The sequence below is a fragment of the Carcharhinus amblyrhynchos genome, chromosome 5 (genome assembly GCF_965287045.1).
Source record: "Carcharhinus amblyrhynchos chromosome 5, sCarAmb.v2.hapA, whole genome shotgun sequence".
In the NCBI taxonomy this organism is placed as follows: domain Eukaryota; kingdom Metazoa; phylum Chordata; class Chondrichthyes; order Carcharhiniformes; family Carcharhinidae; genus Carcharhinus; species Carcharhinus amblyrhynchos.
This window is the reverse complement of record NC_137328.1, coordinates 13,618,441-13,639,484: the sequence shown is the minus strand read 5'-3', so window position 1 is coordinate 13,639,484 and position 21,044 is coordinate 13,618,441. Positions and strand designations below refer to the sequence as shown.

Here is a 21,044-nt window from a genome sequence, read left to right as displayed (position 1 = left end):
CATTCTGCGTTGTTCCTCCCTGATACTTGTTTAGTTTGGTTCAGTGAGCTTTTATGTTCAATTAATATTTTAAAAATTTCTTCATGTTGATTTAATGTTTCCCTTTTATCACTTACAGTGCCTTCCCAAAGAAAATTGAGATACTCTTCACAAATTGCAACTATTTCATATGATAAGGAAATATATTGAACATATTCATAGATCATAGAAGATCATAGAAACCCTACAGTGCGGAAAGAGGCCCATCGAGTCTGCACCAACCACAATCCCACCCAGGCCCTACCCTCATATCCCTACACATTTACCCGCTAATCTCTCTAACCTATGCATCTCAGGATGCTAAGGGGCAATTTTAGTGTGGCCAATCAACCTAACTCGCAGATCTTTGGACTGTGGGAAGAAACCGGAGCACCCGGAGGAAACCCACACAGACACGAGGAGAATATGCAAACTCCACACAGACAGTAACGCAAGCCGGGAATCGAATCCAGGTCTCTGGCGCTGTGAAACAGCAGTGCTAACCACTGTGCTACTGTGCTGCCAAATAATTGAATATCTTGCTTCAAAAATTCTTGGCCACTGGGAATTTCTGGTTCTGCTGAAGTCAATGGTTTGAACGATAGGAACCCTATAGTGCATAAGAAAGCCATTCGGCCCATGGAGACCGCACTGACCACAATCCCATCCAACCACTATCCCCTATATCCCCACTTATGTCACCTGCTAGTCCCTCTGACAATAAGGGTCAACTTAGCCTGGCCAATCAACGTAACACACATCTTTGGACTGTGGAAGAAAACCGAGGCATCCGGAGAAAACCCATTCCCATATATAGCTCACACCGATTTCTATTCACTAGCATCCTTCTAATCAAATTTTCACCCTTGTTTACAGGTCCTTCCGGGACTTTGCTATCTCTGTCTTTCTAACCTTCCCTAACATGACAATCTTTCGAGATCACGGTCCTCTTTAAATGCTATCCTTTTACTTATCACCAGTTTTAATCGCTCCTCCATTGGTGGCTGTGCCCTCAGCTGCCAAAGCCCAGAGATCGAGATTCTCTTCCTAACCCGGTCTGCCTCTTTGTCCTCCTTAAAGACCCTTCTTAAAACTTATCTCCAACCATCTTAATAGTTGGTTGTGTGGCCTGATGACAAACTTTGTTGGATGGTATTATTTGTGACTCAATAATAAACTTTTAGGTTGATCTGCTTCAAGTACAGTGATAAATATTCATCCTCATCAATTTTGTGTTGGAAGGATTCAGTGGGATTTGTGCATGTGCTGAAATGTCAAAAACGTGCTTCCCAAATGTACGCATGATCCTGCAGCTGCCTGACTGAAGATGAAAACTGAATGTGTCATCATCTCACAGTCAAGTGCGGTTAGAAAGCCCAACAAATAGTTGGATTAATAGCATTTCAACATGTTGCCTTGTTCTTGCCTGGTACTGTAAGAGCTTGGGGATGTTTTATTGGCACAGTGGTTGGCACTGCTGCCTCACAGTGCCAGGGACCCAGGTTCAATTTTGGCCTTGGTTCGTATCTGTGTGGAGTTTGCACTTTCGACCCGTCTGTGCGTGGGTTTCCTTCTGGTGCTTCGGTTTCCTCCCACAGTCCAAAGATGTGCTGTTTATGTTGTTCGGCCATGCAAAAAAAAATTGACCCTAGTGTCATGGGGATTAGCAGGGTAAATGTGCAGGGTTGTGGGAATGGGGCCTGGGTGGGATTGTGGTCAGTACAGACTCGATGGCCCAAATGGCCTCCTTCTGTAGTGTAGGGATTTTATGATTCTAAAAAGATGTTACATAGATGCAAGTTGCCGTTGTCCTTTTTGCTAAGATATCCTAATTGTGTTCATACTCAATTGAATTAAATGCTTGACCAATCTGAAAAGTGCAACCATAAAAGGATTTGATCAGTGTCATTTTCTGTCAAAAGCGAAAGTGGGTTCTTAGCCTGAATTACGTCTCAGTTTCCTAAAATTGTCCATTGCTCTAAAGCTTTCTCCTCCTTTCATAGAATCCTACAGTGCAGAAGGAGGCTATTTGGCACGTCGAGTCTGCACCGACCACTATTCCCATAACCCCATGTATTTACCCTAACTAGTCCCCCTAACATTAACTGGCAATTTATCATGGCCAATCCACCTGATCTGCACATCTTTGGACTGTGGGAGGAAACCAGGGCACCTGGAGGAAACCCATGCAGACATGGGGAGAATGTGCAAACTCCACACAGACAGTGACCAGATCAAACCCAAGTCCCTGGTGCCGTGAGACAGCAGTGCTAACCACTGTGCTGCCCCATCTTTGGTTTCTGCCAATTTCCCTCAATAAGTTCACAGCTCATTTAGTGGAATTTGACTTGATTGAGACTGTGCGAGAGGTTTTGAAGTAATGATGCACATTTTTTACTCCAGGCCAGCTTTTCACTTTGGTTCTCCTCACGGAATTGTAGCTTATCTTCCAGTACATTGCCCCTTAATGGTTCAGTGCCTGAAGTGTGATTTCTGATGTCTACCATTTCCTACCGCAGTCTAAATGCACCAGCAATTTGTTTATTGCTGTAACAGGATAAATTCACTGGAGCTGTTCTGTCTGGAGATGAACTCAAAGGGGAACATTTTCCCAGGCTAGAGGATGCAAGGTTTAGATTGTGAGGCAAGCTGGGGAGATTACAAAAGTACTATTGGGGCTATTATCCTGACCTCCTCCTGCCTCCTTTCATCTCTCCCTCGGGGCGAGGTGGAAATAAAGTTGGGAAACTGAGGCCAGAAGGGAAACTGCATTAGTTAAGCAGGCAATTCTTTTTGCATTGATCCTCTCTTTCCTGACAGGGAGTGAGGGAGAGGGAGGGGGGAAGGAGAAGGTGGGGAGGGAGGGGGGGTAGAAGGGGAGGAGGGGGGAAGGGGAGGTGGGATGGAGGGGAAGGGGCGGTGTTGGGAGTGTGGGGGACGAGGTGGGGGGCAGTGGTCGTGGGAAAGCAGTCCTACTGCCTCTAACCCAGCAGGCTGGAGAAGGTGGAAGCACTGTGGAGGAACTTCTTCAGGATTTGATTGAGCCGGCAGATACCATGTGGTCTCTTTCTAAAGACAACCAGCCGTGGATGCCACTCTGGAAGAGGGGCAGGAAGTTGGGCTGGATGATTCGCTCGACCGCCCCCTGCCTGGGCCTGTTGATGGCAAGATCAGCCAAGCCCAGACACTGCTTCACAGGGAGATTCTTTTCCATCCCTGCTCCTCCACCAAGACGGTGTCCATATCTTAATAATCACATTGCTAAGGTTCAGTGACAATCACTTTGTTAAATGGCAAATACATTGTAAAGGTTCAATGGCCATTCCACTGTTAAGGCAATTGTATTATTAAATCAGTGAAGGGCGTTAGTCCATTTAGAAATCGAGACAGCTTGAACACTAAGGAAAGGAGGAACTGAGAGAATCTGTGGCCAGGATTTCATGACCTCGCTTGGGTGAGGCTTGTAAAATCCTACCTGAGGCCAACAGAGAATTCTGTTCTGCGAGCCTTGCCCACTCCGGAAGGAGGGTGGGTGAGGCAGTAAAATTCCAGCCTGAGACTGTGAGTTGCTGTCATAGAAATAAATCTAGTCAAGGTATAACTTGGAGTCATTCTTCCTTAACATATAACTATTTGAATTAACAGAGGGAGGCCAACTCCTCACCAGAGGATATTTACATTTGGTGGAGAGGAACCAAGGAATTTCAATCTTTTGTATAATTAAATACTTTTCTCCATTGCAGCTTTTTCTGATGTCTGGAATCTAGTTGCTGTAACAAAGTGAATTTTCTCATCACTAAAGCACCAAGGATCAATGTACTGAACTGGTGAATATTTGGTTTGTCTTGAGTTAGATTGACTCTGGGACCAGCGACTGAATTCCACTCCAAAACATCAACGTTCCTATCAACCCTGACATTCGTCACCCTTGGTATACAAAATAAATTATTCTACAACGTAGAAGGAGGCCATTTGGCCCATTGAGACCGCACCGATTTTTGGACAGAGCACCTTACTCATGCCCTAAGCTCACATATACCCTACTAATCCTGCTAACCAGAACATCTTGGCCTCTAAGGGGCAATTCACCTAACTTGCATATCTTTGGACTGTGGGAGGAAACCTGGGCACCCGGAGGAAACCCACGCAGACACAGGGAGAATGTGCAAACTCCGCACAATCTGAGGCCCGAATTGAACTCGGGTCCCTGGCACTGTAAGGTTAACCGCCAAGCTGCCACCATGGCAATGTTATTGGGAATATCAGTATCAATGGGAATGCCATCCCAACCAATGGATTTAAATCACTGTGGATATGGAATGGACTAATCTACCTACTGAGTAGGTACACTCTGGGTATTTTTAACTTCACCTGGATGAAAGCTACATATCCCATGATGCATCTGTCACCGTGCCCTCCCACTGTGCTCCTTCACCCAATTTGTGTGTGCACACATGCCCACTCACAACAGAAATTATCTATTGCTGGAAGGGGAGACACGTGCGGTCAAAGTTTTTTGTCTTGCACTCATCAGCACAAATGCAAGAATGGCAAATTTCAAATGATCTCAACAATTTATTCTACAGGGAAAGAAGGTGTATTGATAGGCTGGCGAGTCAATTCTGATTGGTCAGAGTGATCTCGTGGAGAAAACAATGGGAAACTATAGGCTCCCCATGCTTCCAGTTAATGCAACAAAGGAGCAAGGTTTGAACCCATCCCTTTTTTTTGAGGAGAACACAAATTGTCAACCAGAGCTGGATACAATAGGAATTATCAGCTCCGGAATAAAGAAATCTGAGCAGACCTAACATATGGAAATTGAATTACTGGAACTTGTAACATTAAAGGCCCGCATCTCGATTTTAACACAGCGCTGATTGTGTTGCAAATGATTCATACTGGTTCACTCCAGAGCACATTTCTATCACACACCATTGCCTGACTACCTGGAAGTACTGCAACTTTGTGTCTGATTCATCCTCAAATTTCCATTGTTTTAATCTTGCAATGTGCCTTCAGGTAATTTGCTCTGAGGGGGATTCCTACTCCGAATGGTGGAAATTGTACTGGAACAACACCAGCCTCAGAAAGCAACATGAAAGCTATTAAGAATGACCCAGAGGAAACGATTCAACTTGCACACAAAACAAAACATATTTTTAACATTAAATTTTCATTCTGAAGTCGCTACGTACAGGTGCTTGAGATTTCCTGTTGATAAGGAGTGAAATGTGCAACAATCTCCTCAAAACATGCCAACGTCTGTCTCTTTTTCATTTTTTAAAGATATTCAAACACAAGTTCATTTTCACAAATCAGTCATTTCCCCCCTTTTTGAATCAGTAGAAGTGTTGAACTCACAACTCCTTGCCTTTGTAATCTGTTCACCCAAACTGACAAATTATAGATCTGTTCTACTTACCAACGAGGTACAGATAATCTAGAGACTGGACACTTACCAATCAATGGGACAGAATCAGATGTTGCTGGCATTATCTCAGCCACAAGCAGCATAAATACTGTTAAGGATAACAGCACAGTGATCCCTGAAAGACAGAAAAGAAGTGATGTGAAGGTGAAATAGCATAGCATTTGAAAGTTTTCCAAACAGTGGTATTAATATGTTATCTTGAAGTAACAGCTAAAAATCAACACGGGGATTCAGCCATTCTCTCAATGTCCAACCAGTCAAATCTATCCCAGCAACTTATTTGTTTCAACAAAATTGTCTCTCATTCTTCTAAACTCCAATGAGTGTAGCCCCTTTCTGCACAACTTTTCAAATAAAACAACCCTTTCATCCTAGGAATCAACTTAGTGAACCTTCTCTCAATTGCTCCAGTACAGGCACATCCCTCCTTAAATATGATGGTTTCATCATCTGTATAGTTGTAACAAGACTCCAGCCCCCTTGCAATCGGAATCAATATTCCATTGTTCTTCCTAATTACTTGAAGTATCTGTATGTGGATTCTTTATGTGTAAGGGCCTCTGACCCACAGAATTCTGTAGTCTCGCTCCACTGAAATAATATTCTGCTCTTCCATCCTGCTAAAGTGGATATTTTTTGACATTATTTGCCCAATCTGTGCCCACTCACTTAATCTATTAGATTCCTTTGTGCTCTCTTTGTGACCTCCTCAGAACTTGTTTTCCTAACTACCTGTCTTGGCATCGTCAGCAATTTTGGCTGCAATTCACTTACTTTCTTCATGGAAATCATTACTGTGGGGTGGGATCTTGAGCCCGCATTCTCTGTACATGAGGTCGCCGGAGGGGATTCAAAATCCAGCGAAAACTGGAAATTGCCAATCTCGCTGGCTAGATTGTGATTCCTGAATTTCCTTACTCCCCCACCAGCAATGAATGGGAACCTGATTTTAATAGATTTCAATAAATTTAAATATAATTATACACTCGCCTGGCCAAGTTGTCTGACTAAATTTCCATATGTCGATGAGGTTCACCACAGGTCCACCCAGAAGCTAACCTATTGATGGGATCCCTCCAGAGTCACAAAGGTGAATGTAGCCTCCAGGGGAGGGGGACATGACCAAGCAGTACTAACCACTGTGATGTCTATTTACCATATTCTCTTTGCACTACCTCTTTCTTGGCTCAGCCTGTATTGTTGGCACTTAGGTGCATATTAATAAGAGCACTGACTACAATCACTTCAATAACAGCAACATTCAAAAGCAAAAATGCACTTTATAAAGTATACAGCACAGCATAATGGAAATATTCTGCTGCTATTTAGCAGGCTCTGAAAGGATTGCATTATCTTCTTCGGCAACACAGGTTCTACATTTCATCAATCAAGTGCCTCAAACACCAACCAGAAGTGTATCTATTAATTAAGACATACCTAATGAAATTTTCTCTCCTGAATCAGCTGGTAAGAGGAATACCAGAAGTGCCAGTCCAGATATTAAGACACAAGGAATCAGCAGGTTCAGTCCATAATATAGTGTGCGCCTACGCATCAGCACTGTATAGGTCACATCTGGATAGGGCTCCTCACAACACTCATAACGAAGCTCATTCCTCTTTCCTGGTACTCCTTCAATAAAACAAACATAGGCAAGTTGTACTTTTTGCAAGGACATAACTATAATTCATTTGGCATTGAACACTGTTTTTGAGGAGAGAATTGTCTTGGGGCAGTGGATATAAGTCTAACTTGTCCGTAAACATAAGGTGGGTGATTGTGAATCGACTAGTCATTTTTACATCTTCCTTTCTCTCTGCGCCTTCTGTTTGTTTCAGTGGAAATGAAAATGGAGGGGATGTTAAACCAGCTGTTGAGTCCTTGTCACCACTTTTACAATATCACACTGTAATGATCTCAATGAGTCCCATAAGGTTGACCACTTGGATTCCTGATAGAGGTAATGATCACCTGTCCAATCTGGGAGTCTCAACTGTATATATGTTGAGGAGTGTCAGGGCTACTGACATCTGGATTCTGACACTGTCCCTGAAGCACTCTTAAGATTGGAAATGGCCGGCATGGTGGTTAGCACTGCTGCCACACAATGCAGGGACCCAAGTTCAATTCCAGCTTCAAGTCACTGTCTGTGTGTAGTTCGCTCGTCCCTACGTCTGCATGGGTTTCTTTGGGTTCCCCGGTTTCCTCCCACAGTCCAAAGATGTGCGGGTTGGATTGATTGGCCATGCTAAATTGCACATAGCAAGCTCCCACAAGCAATCATATAATAATGGCCATGTCAGCTGTTTTTTGATTTGATTTGATTTCATTTATTGTCACGTGTATTAATATACAGTGAAAAATATTGTTTCTTGCGTGCTGCGCAGACAAAGCATAATGTTTATAGAGAAGTAAATGAGAGTGCAGAATGTAGTGTTATAGTCATAGCTAGGGTGTAGAGAAAGATCAACTTAATGCGAGGTGGGTTTATCCAAAAGTCTGACAGCAGCAGGGGAAAAGCTGTTCTTGAGTACGTGAACTCAGACTTTTGTTTTTTTTGCAGACAGAAGAAGATGGAAGAAAGAATGTCCAGGGTGCGTAAGGTCCTTGATTATGCTGGCTGCTTTACCAAGGCAGCGGGAAGTGTAGACAGAGTCAATGGATGGGAGGCTGGTTTGCGTGATGGATTGGTTTTCAGGGATGTTACTTAGAATTATAGAAACCCTACAGCTTACAAAGAGGCCATTTGGTCCATCGAGTCTGCACCGACCACAATCCCACCCAGGCCCTACCCCCATGTCCCTACATATTTACCTACTAATCCCTCTAACCTACGCATTTCAGGACACTATCAACCTAACCCGCACATCTTTGGACTGTGGGAGGAAACCGGAGTACCTGGAGGAAACCCACGCAGACACAAGGAGAATGTGCAAACTCCACACAGACAGTGACCCAAGTCGGGAATCGAATCCAAGTCCCTGGAGCTGTGAAGCAGCAGTGCTAACCACCATGCTACCGTGCCGCCCTTTTGGAGAGTCAGTGCCGACTCAATGGGCTGAATTAGTTGAGAGGTTCAAAATAATGCCGGGGTTAACAATCCTGTTCTTCCTCCAAACGTGCCATGGTCCACCTGAGGGGGCCTTGGTTTCATGCTTCACCTAAAAGACAGTCTCACTGACAGCTAAGCACTCACTCGGTTCTACCCCAGATTCAGCCTTGAACCCACAGCCTCCTGACTCAGAAACAAAACCATTACTGACTGAGCATGGCTGACAGGAACATGACCAAATTCAGTCCCAGCCCAAAGGCTTTCAAGTGACTTGCTAAATTATTAAACATTGCATCAAGTAGTCATGGGCCTGCCCTGAGCTAAATGGGTTTAGATTCCATAGTCAGACAACCGTCAAGGGATATAAATCAATGGCACTTGACATATCAGTCAGGCAGTTGGAACAAACTTGACTGTCATTCCTTGTTGCGGCATTTCCTGATCACGCATGCATTGTTTAATGGCTTTATATTGTACCGGGAAGGTGGCTTCAGTTCTGCTTTTTGGATCGATGTAACCCCCAGAGATGCAAGTCTCTTCAAATCATCTCATCTGGTGCGGTTCGCTTCTTGAAGTAATTAAGGGTTTGTTAAGTCAGATAATGCTTACATTTTTGCAAAGAACGGAGACTTCTCTCTCTGGTTTCGCAGTCATTTCATATCAAAACAATTAAAATCAAAGCCCAGATGAGTTTCCACTTGAAATGCTTCTATCCTTCTGGTCTGCTGGGTGAGTTTAGCATTGATAATTAAATCAGGGAGAATTAATTACATCCTAATAGTTGAGATTGTACACAACAGTCCAGATCAGGAAAGTTTTGTTACAGCAGTTTACAATGAGAAACAGACAGGCAAATCTTTATAAGTGGGAGGACAAGTTAATAAGATAGAGTGCTAGGCTTTGTAATTAGAATTCTAGAATTGTAAATTAAAATTAATTCAAATCATTAGGGCTGGAATTCTCTGGCCGTCCACGCCAGCGGGATTCTCTGGTCTCACCTGCAACACACCCTCGTCCGTGGGTTTCCCGCCGGCATGGGGTGATGTCAGTGGGAATTCCCATTGATAGGGACAGAACCAGAGGATCCCGCTGCTAGCAACCAATGCACCACCTCCCACCAGGGGAAACACATGGCTGGGAAGTCAGAGAATCTCGCCCTCGACCTGTTATTGTTAAGATATTAGGGTAAAGTTTTAATTTGTCACCAGGACATGAAACAGCTGCTACTGCCAACTAGAGAAACCAACAAAGTTTCTGTAACTATACATCCAAAACTCTACTATAATTCACACCCAGTCCCATTCACCCATCATTCCTCTGCTTACTGACTATATTGGATCCCAGTCCAATCTTGGTTTTAAAATCTCATTCTCGTATTCAAATTCTTCCATGAACTCTTTCCTCCTTATGTCTGTAACCTCCATTTCCATTCATCCAATTCTGATCTCCTGCATGTCCCCAACATTAGTCATCCCCCCTACGGGGTGACCTGGCACAAACAACACTAGGCACTATAGTTGACCTGGGTACAAACAACACAAGGCATTAAGAGTACTCAAACTTCCAAGCTTTGATTCCAAGTGAGAGCACACTATAGTGCAAAGCATTGCAACATGTTCTGTCGATTCATAAAGAAAATGTAGCAGTTACAGTTCACCGTATCTTGTTCTTTGGAATTTTGTTATTGACAGGATCTTATTTTCATCTTGTGGCCAAGGCTGGGAACACAGGCCAGAATTTTACCAGTATGCCAGCCTTGATTCTGGGGGCGGATGAGGCTCGGAGAACAGTATTCTCCATTGGCTTCGGGTGGGATTGTACAAACCTTGGGTAGGCGATCTGGTAAAATTCCGCCCTTGGTGTTTATGAAACGAACACAAGGTTTAGATTAGTTGTTTATTCTGAATACACAAGCGCTGGCCTCATTGAAGGCCTTGCTTGCTAATAAGCATTTTCCATTACTTAACAGAGTTGTTTGTCATCACTTAATTTTCACAATTGTTGTACCTTAATTTCCCACACCAATATTTGCAGTTTTTAACTGCTTTTAACTATAGTTTCACAAGTTCTAACAACCTCATGGTACTTAATTTGAAGTGAGTGTCCTTAATCTTGAAGAACAAAGTGAATTAAATATTTGGCCATAACTGGAATTACAACTAAATTTACACATCTTCAGCTGTCTCAGCTCCCAACTTGGAAATTCCTTCCCTAAATCTTTCTCCCCTCGTTCAAGGTGTGTCTGAAAACTAACCTCTTTGAATACATTGCCCTAATACCTTTGCACATGAATCAATGTCCAATCTTGCCATAACATTTCTATGTAACACCTTGAGACAGTTTGTTTCATGCATGTTTCTATATCAATGCAAGTTGTTGTTATAGCTGAGTTTTATGTTCATTGCTCAGTGGTGTGTTCAAAGTCATTCTCAATTGTTTGCAGCTGTAGGCACACTCATGTCAAGATAAAACTCAAAACCATGGAGAGAATGCAGGAGAAATTCACGCCAACTGTAATAGAGGGAGCGATTTTCCAGCCTCGCCACACCTGGAACGGATCAGGCCGAGCATGGAAATTTGCAAAACCCTAAAGATGGGTATCGCATCTGGTGTCAAATAGTATGCAATCATCTCAGTCCCTTTCTAATGGCACAAACAGATCATGACCAGAAAAGGTGCAGGGCTAAGTAGCATATTTAAAGTAGCATTTAAATACGCTTACCCATTCAACGCCAGATTCTCCCAGTTCTCAGGATCTTCCAACCCTTGGGCAAGGCAAGAATCACTGGTTGCTTTTAGCAAAGACCTGGTGTGATGACCATGCCAAGGAGCATCAGGGGCCTTTGAAGTCTCCAGTGGTCAGGGACATGGCTGAGCAGTCCCCATTTGGCAGTGCCCACCTGGCAATGTCCACCTTGCTCCCTGGCAGTGCCAATCAGATATCCTGCCAGTGCCAACCTGGCACAATTGCAATGCCAGGTGGGCACTGCCATGTGTCAGGATGGTGCCAAGATATGTGCCTGAATAGGAGTGGGGCTTGAGTGGCGTGGGGCCTTGATGGGGATGGGGCCTGAGAGAGGTTTGTGATGGGGAGAGCTATGAAGTGGGAGATTCGTGAAGGGGTGAGGCATGAGGGGGCTGTGTTTGATGTCATGAATTTGTGGAATGTTAGGGGTCATGAAGGAGAGCCCATTGGGAGGGTCCCAATCCCCTGATGCCGGTGATCTGCATTAGGGATGGGGTGGGAAACATGTTGTCGTTAAGGGGGAGGTGTCCCAACGTTCATGGGGAAGATTAGGGATTTCCCAATGCATTGTGATATGGGGGCCCACTTTCAAAATGGCGCCCGACCACTGATATGTTTATATCCCGCTCCTCTCAGAACCAATGTGCAACTCACTACTCTCCCAAAAAATAACTTAAGCATGAGAGGATTGTGGTCCATTTTGTGCCAGACAGACCAATGAGGATTCCCCTGGTTTTCTTACTGTTATGACACTTAGTCATTTTTTGGGAAAATTGTGGCCATAGCTTTGGTTATGAGAATAGACTGACGTGTTCCCTATTGGAATAAAGAACAAAAAGAGAAGACGTTATAATAAGTTTCAAACTTGTACAGATTTTGAGAATGTAAATCAGGAGAGAAACTTTCCACTGGCCAATGAGTAAGTGAAGAACATAAATTCACAGAACAAAGAACTAAGGACAAAGAACAACACAGCACAGGAAACAGGCCCTTCGGCCCTACAAGGCCACGCCGCCCATTTTAACACTCAGTGAGTGTCTCATTCCAATCCTTTTTCTACCTACGACTTTCGTCTACATCTCAGGGACTCCACAATAAATTCAAGTCCTTTAATGGAAAAAGAAAGGAAGGTACTGGCAATATTTAACATAACGTCTGGGTAAGATACAGCATGCCTTACCAGAAATAATGAAATAGAATCCGTAATTATATTTTTGAAAAGGAAGTGAATTGCGGCTTACAAGCAACTGAAAGGGGAAAAGGCATGGGAATGGAACTAAGTGAATCGTACTGTCAGCGAATCAATCACAACGGACCAAATGGCCTTGTTTTATCTTGTTTAAATTAGATTATTCACTTTCTCCTCCAACCTAGTCTCCTCATTCCATGCATCAGGATGATGTAGAGAATATCTATTCATCTATCATTGTATATCAGTATTTTAACTGGAAGACTCTATGTACATGTCCAACCTTGACTGCTGCAACTTACAGATTGACTACAAGTTATGGAACTAATACATCACATCTTGCCAAGTTAGTAGTTCTAATTGATAGTAGTTTAAGATATGTTCCCTTAAAGGTACATGTCACCATATCACAATAAGCATTAGTTTTCCTCACTGGAGTGGAACTTCTTAAGATCAGATCAAGAAAGGGGTGAGTGGGAGTATCGGTGACAAACCATCTTCTGTTGAACTATGTCTGGCATATCTAATTAGGAACCCTGGACAAACTCCATCTGGCAACAGTGATCACAGTTACTCAATTTAGCTTTAACAAGGTTAAAGTTTGCAAAATTTGCTGTAGAGGAAGCCAAAGAATGAGATATTGGCACATTGGGCTAATCAAGTTATTGTAGAATCAGAGAGTCATACACCAGAATTTTACTGCCTCTCCTGCCATAGGAAAAGGAGCAGGTAAGGGATGGACCATGCAAAGATCCATTGACCTCGGGCAGGATTCTCCAGTTTTGGGGCAAGTGTGGCTGGAAAATCCTGCCCATAGAATCGTACAGCGTAGAAACGGTTCTTCATCCCATCGGGACCACACTGACAAGAGCCACCACTAAAGTCGTGCATGTTGTCTCAATATTTTAGGAGACATAACAATGAAATAAGTCTGAAGACAACTTAAGAAGGACTGGTAGGTCTCATGAATATGAGACTGCTGAGTTTACAACAAGGCTACTTTTGAGACTAAAGCAATTTGATTCATCCAAGTACTAACATCTTTCCATCGCACTGTACACTGCTAGCTTGATGCAGACCATAAACTGGATAAAAAGAGAGGTTACATTGGTAGGTCAACCTTCAGGTTTAATGTAGGACCCTTTACGGCTTTAAGCAGGAACAACAATCAGATCCAATATTTCATTTTAAGTTTGCCAAACACAAGCTTAGCCTTGAGAGGGCAGCAAATGTGTAAGAAATGGATAAAATGAATAAATATCAAAGAGTGTGTGACCCAATGTTTAATCCTAAATGGAATAGTCTGTGGTAAGGATATAGTTCACATGGATGGATTAATATTGCCATTAATTTACATCAGGCCAATTGCTTCATCAACCACTCTGGCTAGCTGCACCCTCTGTGTGTTAAAAGTGCAAGCTTCTTCAAAGAGATTTAGATAGGCTAAGCGAGTGGGCAAGAAGATGGCAGATGGAATATAAAGTAGAAAATTATGAAGTTATCCATTTTGATTAAAATGCATGGCATTTCTTGAATGGAGAGAGACTGAGAAGTGTTGATGGTCAAAATGATCTGGACATCCTTGTTCATAAATTACAGAAAACCAACATATGGGTGCAGCAAACAATTAGGAAGGCAAATAGTATGCGGGCCTTTATTACAAAAGGATTGAGTACAGGAGTAAAGGTGACTTGGTGCAATTGTACAGAGCCTTGGTGAGACTACAGCTTTGTATAGCTTTGGTCCCCCTATCTAAGGAAGGATACCCATGCTACAGAGGGACTGCAAGGAAGGGTTAACAGACTGATCCCTGGGATGGTGGGATTGTCCTATGTGGAGAAATTGAGGAGGTGTCTCTGGAGTTTAGAAGAATGAGAGGTAATCTCACTGAAGCTTACATAATTCTTACAGGGCTTCACAGGGTAGATGATGGAAGGATGCCACCCTTGGCTAGTGGGGTCTAGACCATGGGACACGGGCTCAGAATAGAGGGCAGGCCATTTATGAATGAGATGAGGAGAGATTTCTTCACTCAGATGGCAGTGAATCTTTGGAATTATTGATCCTAGTGGGCTGAGGAGGTTCAGTCAGTGAGTGTATTCAAGAGAAAGATTGATAGCTTTCTAGCTATTAAAGGTATGGGGGATATGACGAAAGTGCGGGAAAATACCATTGACGTAAAAGATCAGCCATGATCTAGTTGAATGGCAGAGCAGGTTCAAGGGGCTAAACGGCCAACAACTGCTCTTGTCTTGTATGGTTCCCTAATCATTCCTTTCCAACATTCCTGAGTTTGGCGATATAAAAATTCTTCTTTAAATGAAAAGCTTTCATTTAGCATCCTTTAGAAAACAAAGAAACTTTCTTGTCAGATGGCTAGATGAGCTCGCACCAGTTGTCAACAAAGAAGATTAACTTGGCATCTTTTGATAAACATCTTCGGACATTATTTAGACTGATGTGGCATCATGTCACTGGGAAACCTGGCAGCATTACATTTTCCAGTGCTGTTCCCAGCAGGAACCAGCTGCTAAAGGGAACATTACAGCCAATGTCCCTTAACCCCAATCTCAGAACACCGCACTAACCTATTGCTTTAATTTCCCATACTAGTTGTCCTTATGTTAGATCAGTCTGAGATGTCCGAATAACGATTTGTAAATTGTTCTCTGTCTTCTGTCCATTTGGTGATTGTGTTGTGTCTCAAAGTAATTTCATTTCAAAATCGTTCGAAAAATGGAATGGAATATTCCAAAGAAAACAAAATACTGCAGATGCTGGAAATCTGAAATCAGGGCAGAAAGTTCTGCAAATACTCAGCTGGTCAGGCAGCAAGTGTGGAAAGGGAAACAGTTAATGGGCGGATTTAATACTGGAGGGGAGATGGGATCCAGGGAGGAGGGGCAGGAGGGTTGCCCCATGTAATGCGTGGGGAAGGTGCAGGATGGAGATCCCATTGCCCTTCAAGGTTGGCTTCAATTAGATTGAGGGTGGGAACGGTCGAAAATGGTCTTCCCGCCTGGAGACCAACTGAGGTCCTTCAGTGGCCTTTTAAGTGACCATGTGGATGAAGTGCCAGGTAAACTCTGGTAGGAATGCCCATAGTCTGATTAGGGCAGTCCCTCCTTTATTTATTTATTATTGTCACAAGGAGGCTGACATTAATACCGTAATGAAATTACACTGAAAATCCCCTAATCGCCACACTCTGGCGCCAGTTCGGGTTTACTGAGGGAAAAATTAGCATGGTCAATCCACCTAACCCGCATGCTTTTCGACTGTGGAGGAAACCGGAGCACCCGGAGGAAACTCACGCAGACATGGGGAGATGTGCAGACTCTGTGCAGTCCCCAAAGTCGGAATCCCTGGCACTGTGAGGCAGCAGTGCTAACAACTGTTCTGTCTTTCTTGGTCATCTATTGCCTCAAGGCAGAGGGACCAAGGGAAACATTCCCTTACCCTTCACAATAACCTCCAATCACCCACTCCCTCCCCGCCCATGCCACCTTGGCTGGCCCCAGTGACCCCCATCCACTCAATTTTGCCCAGGGCCTCCAGTGATGAATCTTTTACTAGACATCACTGCAATACTGGCAGTGGCCACCACTCCCAGTGGCACTGTTGGTACTGGAGAGTTGCTGGCCTCTGATGGCTGGAAGCTCTTGGAGGTGGCTGTGCTGCCCATACAAGATGGTAAATTGCTCTGGTGGAACTGTGAACCCTAATGTTTTAAAAAATTTGTTCATGAGATGTGGGTGTGGCTGGCTGCTTCAGCATTTGTTGTCTATTCCCAAGGTCATTTAAGAGTTAACCACATTGTTGTGGATCTGGAGCCACATGTTGGACAAACACGGTAAGCACAGCAGATTTCTTTCCTAATGGACATGAATGAACCAGATGGGTTTTTATGACAATGGTTTCTTGGTCTCCATTAAACTTTTAATTCCAGATTTTTATTGATTCAAGTTGCATCATCTGCCATGGTGGGATTCGAACCCAGGTCCCCAGGGCATTACTCTGGGTTTCTGGATTACTAGTCTAGTGACAATACCACTGTGCCACCCTTTTCCCTGATTGAAGCCAGCGGGCTGTTCAATTGTGATTTAATTCTATCGCGGCAATGGCCACAGCGGAATTGCCGTCAGCGCTCTGGCTGGTACCTGTGCTTACTGCCATGATAATTGAATTCCAACCAACATTCGATGTTGGTGATCTTTCATCGGAACTGGGAAAAGCTCTAAAACATAATGGGGGCAATTCTCCAAACCCGCTGCGCTGCTATGGCAGTGATGCAGGTCGGGAGACTCAAACGGAGGCAGTTTAGTGGGTTTCCCAGTGGGTGCCATGGCCTCCTTGAGTCTCTGGTTGCCGTATTTCAGTGCTGTCAGCTCTGCGCCAGAAATTAATTCCAAACCTCGTAAGGATACTTTAGATTTGCTCTTGCAGCTTATGGAACTGCTCCAGGAGATAACTGCACCATCTTCTTGGTCATGTACTTGGACAATGCTGTCTGACTGATTGACGTTGGCAGAAGGAGGCCATTTGGCCCAGTGTTTCTGTGCCGCCTCTCCAAATGGGCAATATGACTTAAGTGGCATTCCTCTGCCTTTTCCCCGTAACCCCTGCATGTTGTTTCTGTTGAAGTAATCATCTAATGCCCTTGATTGGATGTGCCTCCACCGCACCTCCAGGCTGTGCAATCCAGAGTCGAACCACTCGTGGGCTGGAATTCTCCAGCCATTCACGCCGGTGAGATTCTCCATTCCCACTGGCAGCGCACTCCTGCCCGTGGGATTCCTGCCAGCGTGGGTTGACATTAATGGGGAATTCCCACTGATAGCGGCGGGACCAGAGAAACCCCCTGCTAACAAACAATGCGCCACCTCCCAGCAGCTGCTGAGCCAAACACACGGCTGAGAGGCTGGAGAATCTCATCCTTAGTGGAAACAAGTTTTTTCTCACATTACATTTTCTTTCTTTGCAAACTACTTTAAATCTGTGCCCTCTCGTTCTTGATCCTTTTAAGAACGAGGACAGTTTCTTTCCATCTACTCTGACCAGCCCCTTCATGATTTTGAATATCACTATCATATTTCCTCTGAGCCTCCTTCTCTCCAAGGAGAAGAGTTCCAACCTCTCCAATCTATCCTCGTGACTCAAGTTTCTCATCCCTCATTCTTGTAAACCTCTCCTGCACTCTCTCCAATGTGTTCACATTCTTCCTATAGAGTGGGCCCCAGAATTGTACACAATACTCCAGTTGTGGCCTAACTGGTGTCTTGTATAAGTTCCTTGTTCTTGTATCCTACGCCGCTATTAATACTATACGGTTTATTAACAACTCCGTCCATCTGTTTTGCCACCTTCAGCGATTTAAGTACATGCGTGAAAAACAAAAAGGATTACCATAAAGTTGGTTAATCTTTCAACAGACAAAATACTTTATTGTTATTCCCATAACTGTAAAAACCTTGACTCTGGTATTTATCTTCGAAAGGACATCATCAACGTACTGCTGGAGTGAGTCAGCTTTGGGTTTGCTCTTGGGGAGAAACATGAATTAGGAGCTAATCTATTGCATAAGGAGCCAATGAGCTGCACATGTAGATTAGTGGCATGATATGTTTTTTTGTCTCAACCATTCTGTTACAGGGAAGTATTGAGTGGAATATAGATGCTTACTCACAATAATAACAGGAGATCAAAGATCACTTATCATATTTAATCACTGTCAATGGTTAAATATGGACCTGTAACTCTCAAGATTCAGGATATGTGGAGAGCAGAATCCCAAAGATCCCCTGGGGAACTTCCTTCTCACCCACTGGAAAGCTCCCAGATAAAGAATGCATGGCAATTGCCCCAGAATTTCAAATTTCTCTGCACTGGGAACCATCTGAAAATGCAATTTAAATTGCAAACTTTGGATGCTTCCTACTGTCTTACATCATAACTTCTGAGCTCCGCAATGCTGGATTGGGAAGGTACCGCTCAGAACTTGACAGGTAAAGGTTTGCACGGCAATTGTTCAGATAAAATTGGGTGGCATTGTGGCACAGTGGTTAGCACTGCTGTTTCGCAGTGCCAGGGACCTGGGTTTGATCTGGCCTTGGGTTCGATTCTGGCCTTGGGTGACTATCTGTATGGAGTTTGTACATTCTCCCCGTGTCTGTGTGGGTTTCCTTCCAGGTGTTCCAAGTCAACTGTCTTCTGTGCCCCCCCAGATCAAGCACATGTCAATACCACAAGAACGTCACCCATGCAAAAATTGACTTCTTAATTTTTGGCCTAAGAAGATTTGCCTCAAAAATCCGAGCTTTATACAAATATATGACCATCTGACAGCATCAGATTCTCCAGCCTCCCAGCCGCATGCATCCCGTCGGTGGGAGGTGGCGCCATGTTTGCTAGCGGTGGATTTCTCCGGCCACACCACTGTCAATGGGAATTGATCTGATCCCAAGTGGACAGGGGTGTGCTGCCGACGGGACCAGAGAATCCTGCTGGCATGAACGGCTGGCAAATTCCGGCCATGGTGTTTCAAAGCTGTAGAGCATGTTGAGGCATTTAGTGGTTGTGAAAGGCGTTATGTAAATGTAAGTCTTTTGATTTTCTTTATCTTTGGAAAAACTGCTGGTGTTAAGCTTTAAAAAAGGAAATTGATCCCTGCTGCTTAATAACAATGATAATGATTATCTTTATCTCTGGTCTGACTTCAAGAGTGCAAGAAGAGTGTTGAACAACATTGCCTCGGCACACTGTACCATTTAGCCCTACAACTAGCTTTTGTTTGTGTTATAAATGTTATGTTTCTGACTATGAATGCAAAGGGAATTATTTGGTAGAGTTTTAACAGATATCATAATGGTTGAAGCTACATCAAATTGGGGCAAACCACGATTTCCAGTTAACTTAAAAGTGCAGTTACAGAAAACTGTGCCAATGAACAGCTGGTCTGATGCTGTCAGATGGTCAGAATTAACTGGAGGCATTATATAATGTCCTCTTGGCAGATGCCTCTAGTCACACATGCTTTCTGATGTCAATATTTATGCAGTTTACATAAAATATTCTTCCTTGTTGCCCACGTGGCCAACTCAAGGGAATAAAAATGCCAACCACAACCATGCCCTATTTATGAAAAGCGTTTGTGACAAGCCATGAAACTGTCCAGTTAAAACTTGTCCCTGCTACAATATTAACCTATAATTCCTCTTCCTAATACTACGTTCGGAATAGATCAACGCCAATTCCTAGGAGAGCCAAAGTGTTCCATCGTTGTTCTGTGTTAACAAAACAAAGCACAAGCATAGCCTACTGGTTCAGTGAGCATCAACAGCATGGTTGACGGACAAGAACGTATTCCATTTCAATTGCTTCTCCGTGCGGAATTAGTTGTCCCAGCTGGGCAATGGTGGGAGCATTAGAAATGGTGCACTTGCTTAATATTTTACACCATCTTTAATTCAACACCTGGGACCCATGCCATCACCATCATGCAATGTGTGAATCTTGTGCCAGGGTGTTGATTAGCTGATATAGCTTGTGAGAAACAACCAGTTCTCATTTCTTAAGGTGCATCCCCAAGCCCTCATTTCAATAGCGCTCAGCCAAAGTGGGAAAGAACATTGCCTTGCAGCGAGATGTCTCCACTACTGTCCCTGCCACTGCTATCTGCTCACTTGTATATCATGTGCTGCTCTATATATATGGAGAATTCTAACCTATATGGTTTGTGCTGGTTCTTGTGAGGAAGAGAGCCTGATGGTGCACACCAAGGGTGGTATTCTCCTCTGAAAAGAACTTAGAGAAAAGAGAAAAGGAATGAGATTTAGGAAGGTATGAACGAGCTGGGAGTTAGCAGGTGATTTTCTTCACAATTCAGCTCATCAGAGATACTGCCAACCTCCTCTTCTCTGAAGCCCATAGCTTTTCTCAGGCCAGTCACATCCAGGATGCAGCAAGACATGGGCAATATCCAGGCTTGGGCTTAGAAATGACAAGTAACATTTGTGCCTCACAATTGCCAGACAATGAACATCTCCACCAAAAGAGAATCTAACTATCACCCTTGGACATTCATTGGCATTACCATCGCTGAATCCTCCGTAATCAAATCCTCGGGGGGCGGGGGGGTGGTGGTTACGTTGATCAGAAACTGAACTGGACTAGACATATAAATACTGTGGCTACAAGAGCAGGTCAGAAACTAGGAATCCTGCAGCGAGTGACACACCTCTTGACATCTCAAAGCCTGTCCATCTACAAAGCACAAGTGTAATGGAATACTCTTTGCTTGCCTGGATGAGAGCAGCTCCAAAAACACTCAAGAAGCTCAATGCCATCCAGCATCCTTCTTGTTTTGCATCCCTTCGATAAACATTCATTCTTTCCACCACTGACACACAGTGGCAGTCTTGTGTATCATCTACAAGATGCACTGCAGGAACTCATCAAGTCTCCTTAGGCAGCACCTTCCCAACCCATGACCATTACCATCTAGACAAACAAAGGCAGATGGTAATTTGGGAACAGTACCACCCGAAAATTGCCCTCCAAGTCACTCACCGTCCTGACTTGGAAATACATCACTGTTCTTTCGTTT

General features: G+C 43.8%; 1 protein-coding gene across 1 annotated transcript in view; it reads right to left on the bottom strand.

The window, feature by feature from the left end:
• chrna8 (cholinergic receptor, nicotinic, alpha 8) overlaps nt 1-21,044 on the bottom strand; it is a 250,322-nt gene that overhangs the window by 52,380 nt on the left and 176,898 nt on the right. Inside the window, exons 7-8 of the mRNA XM_080188480.1 lie at nt 6,890-7,084; nt 5,481-5,567 (exon numbers count right to left, since the gene is read on the bottom strand). Coding sequence (XP_080044606.1) covers nt 5,481-5,567; nt 6,890-7,084 — 282 coding nt within the window. The remainder of the gene's footprint in view (nt 1-5,480; nt 5,568-6,889; nt 7,085-21,044) is intronic.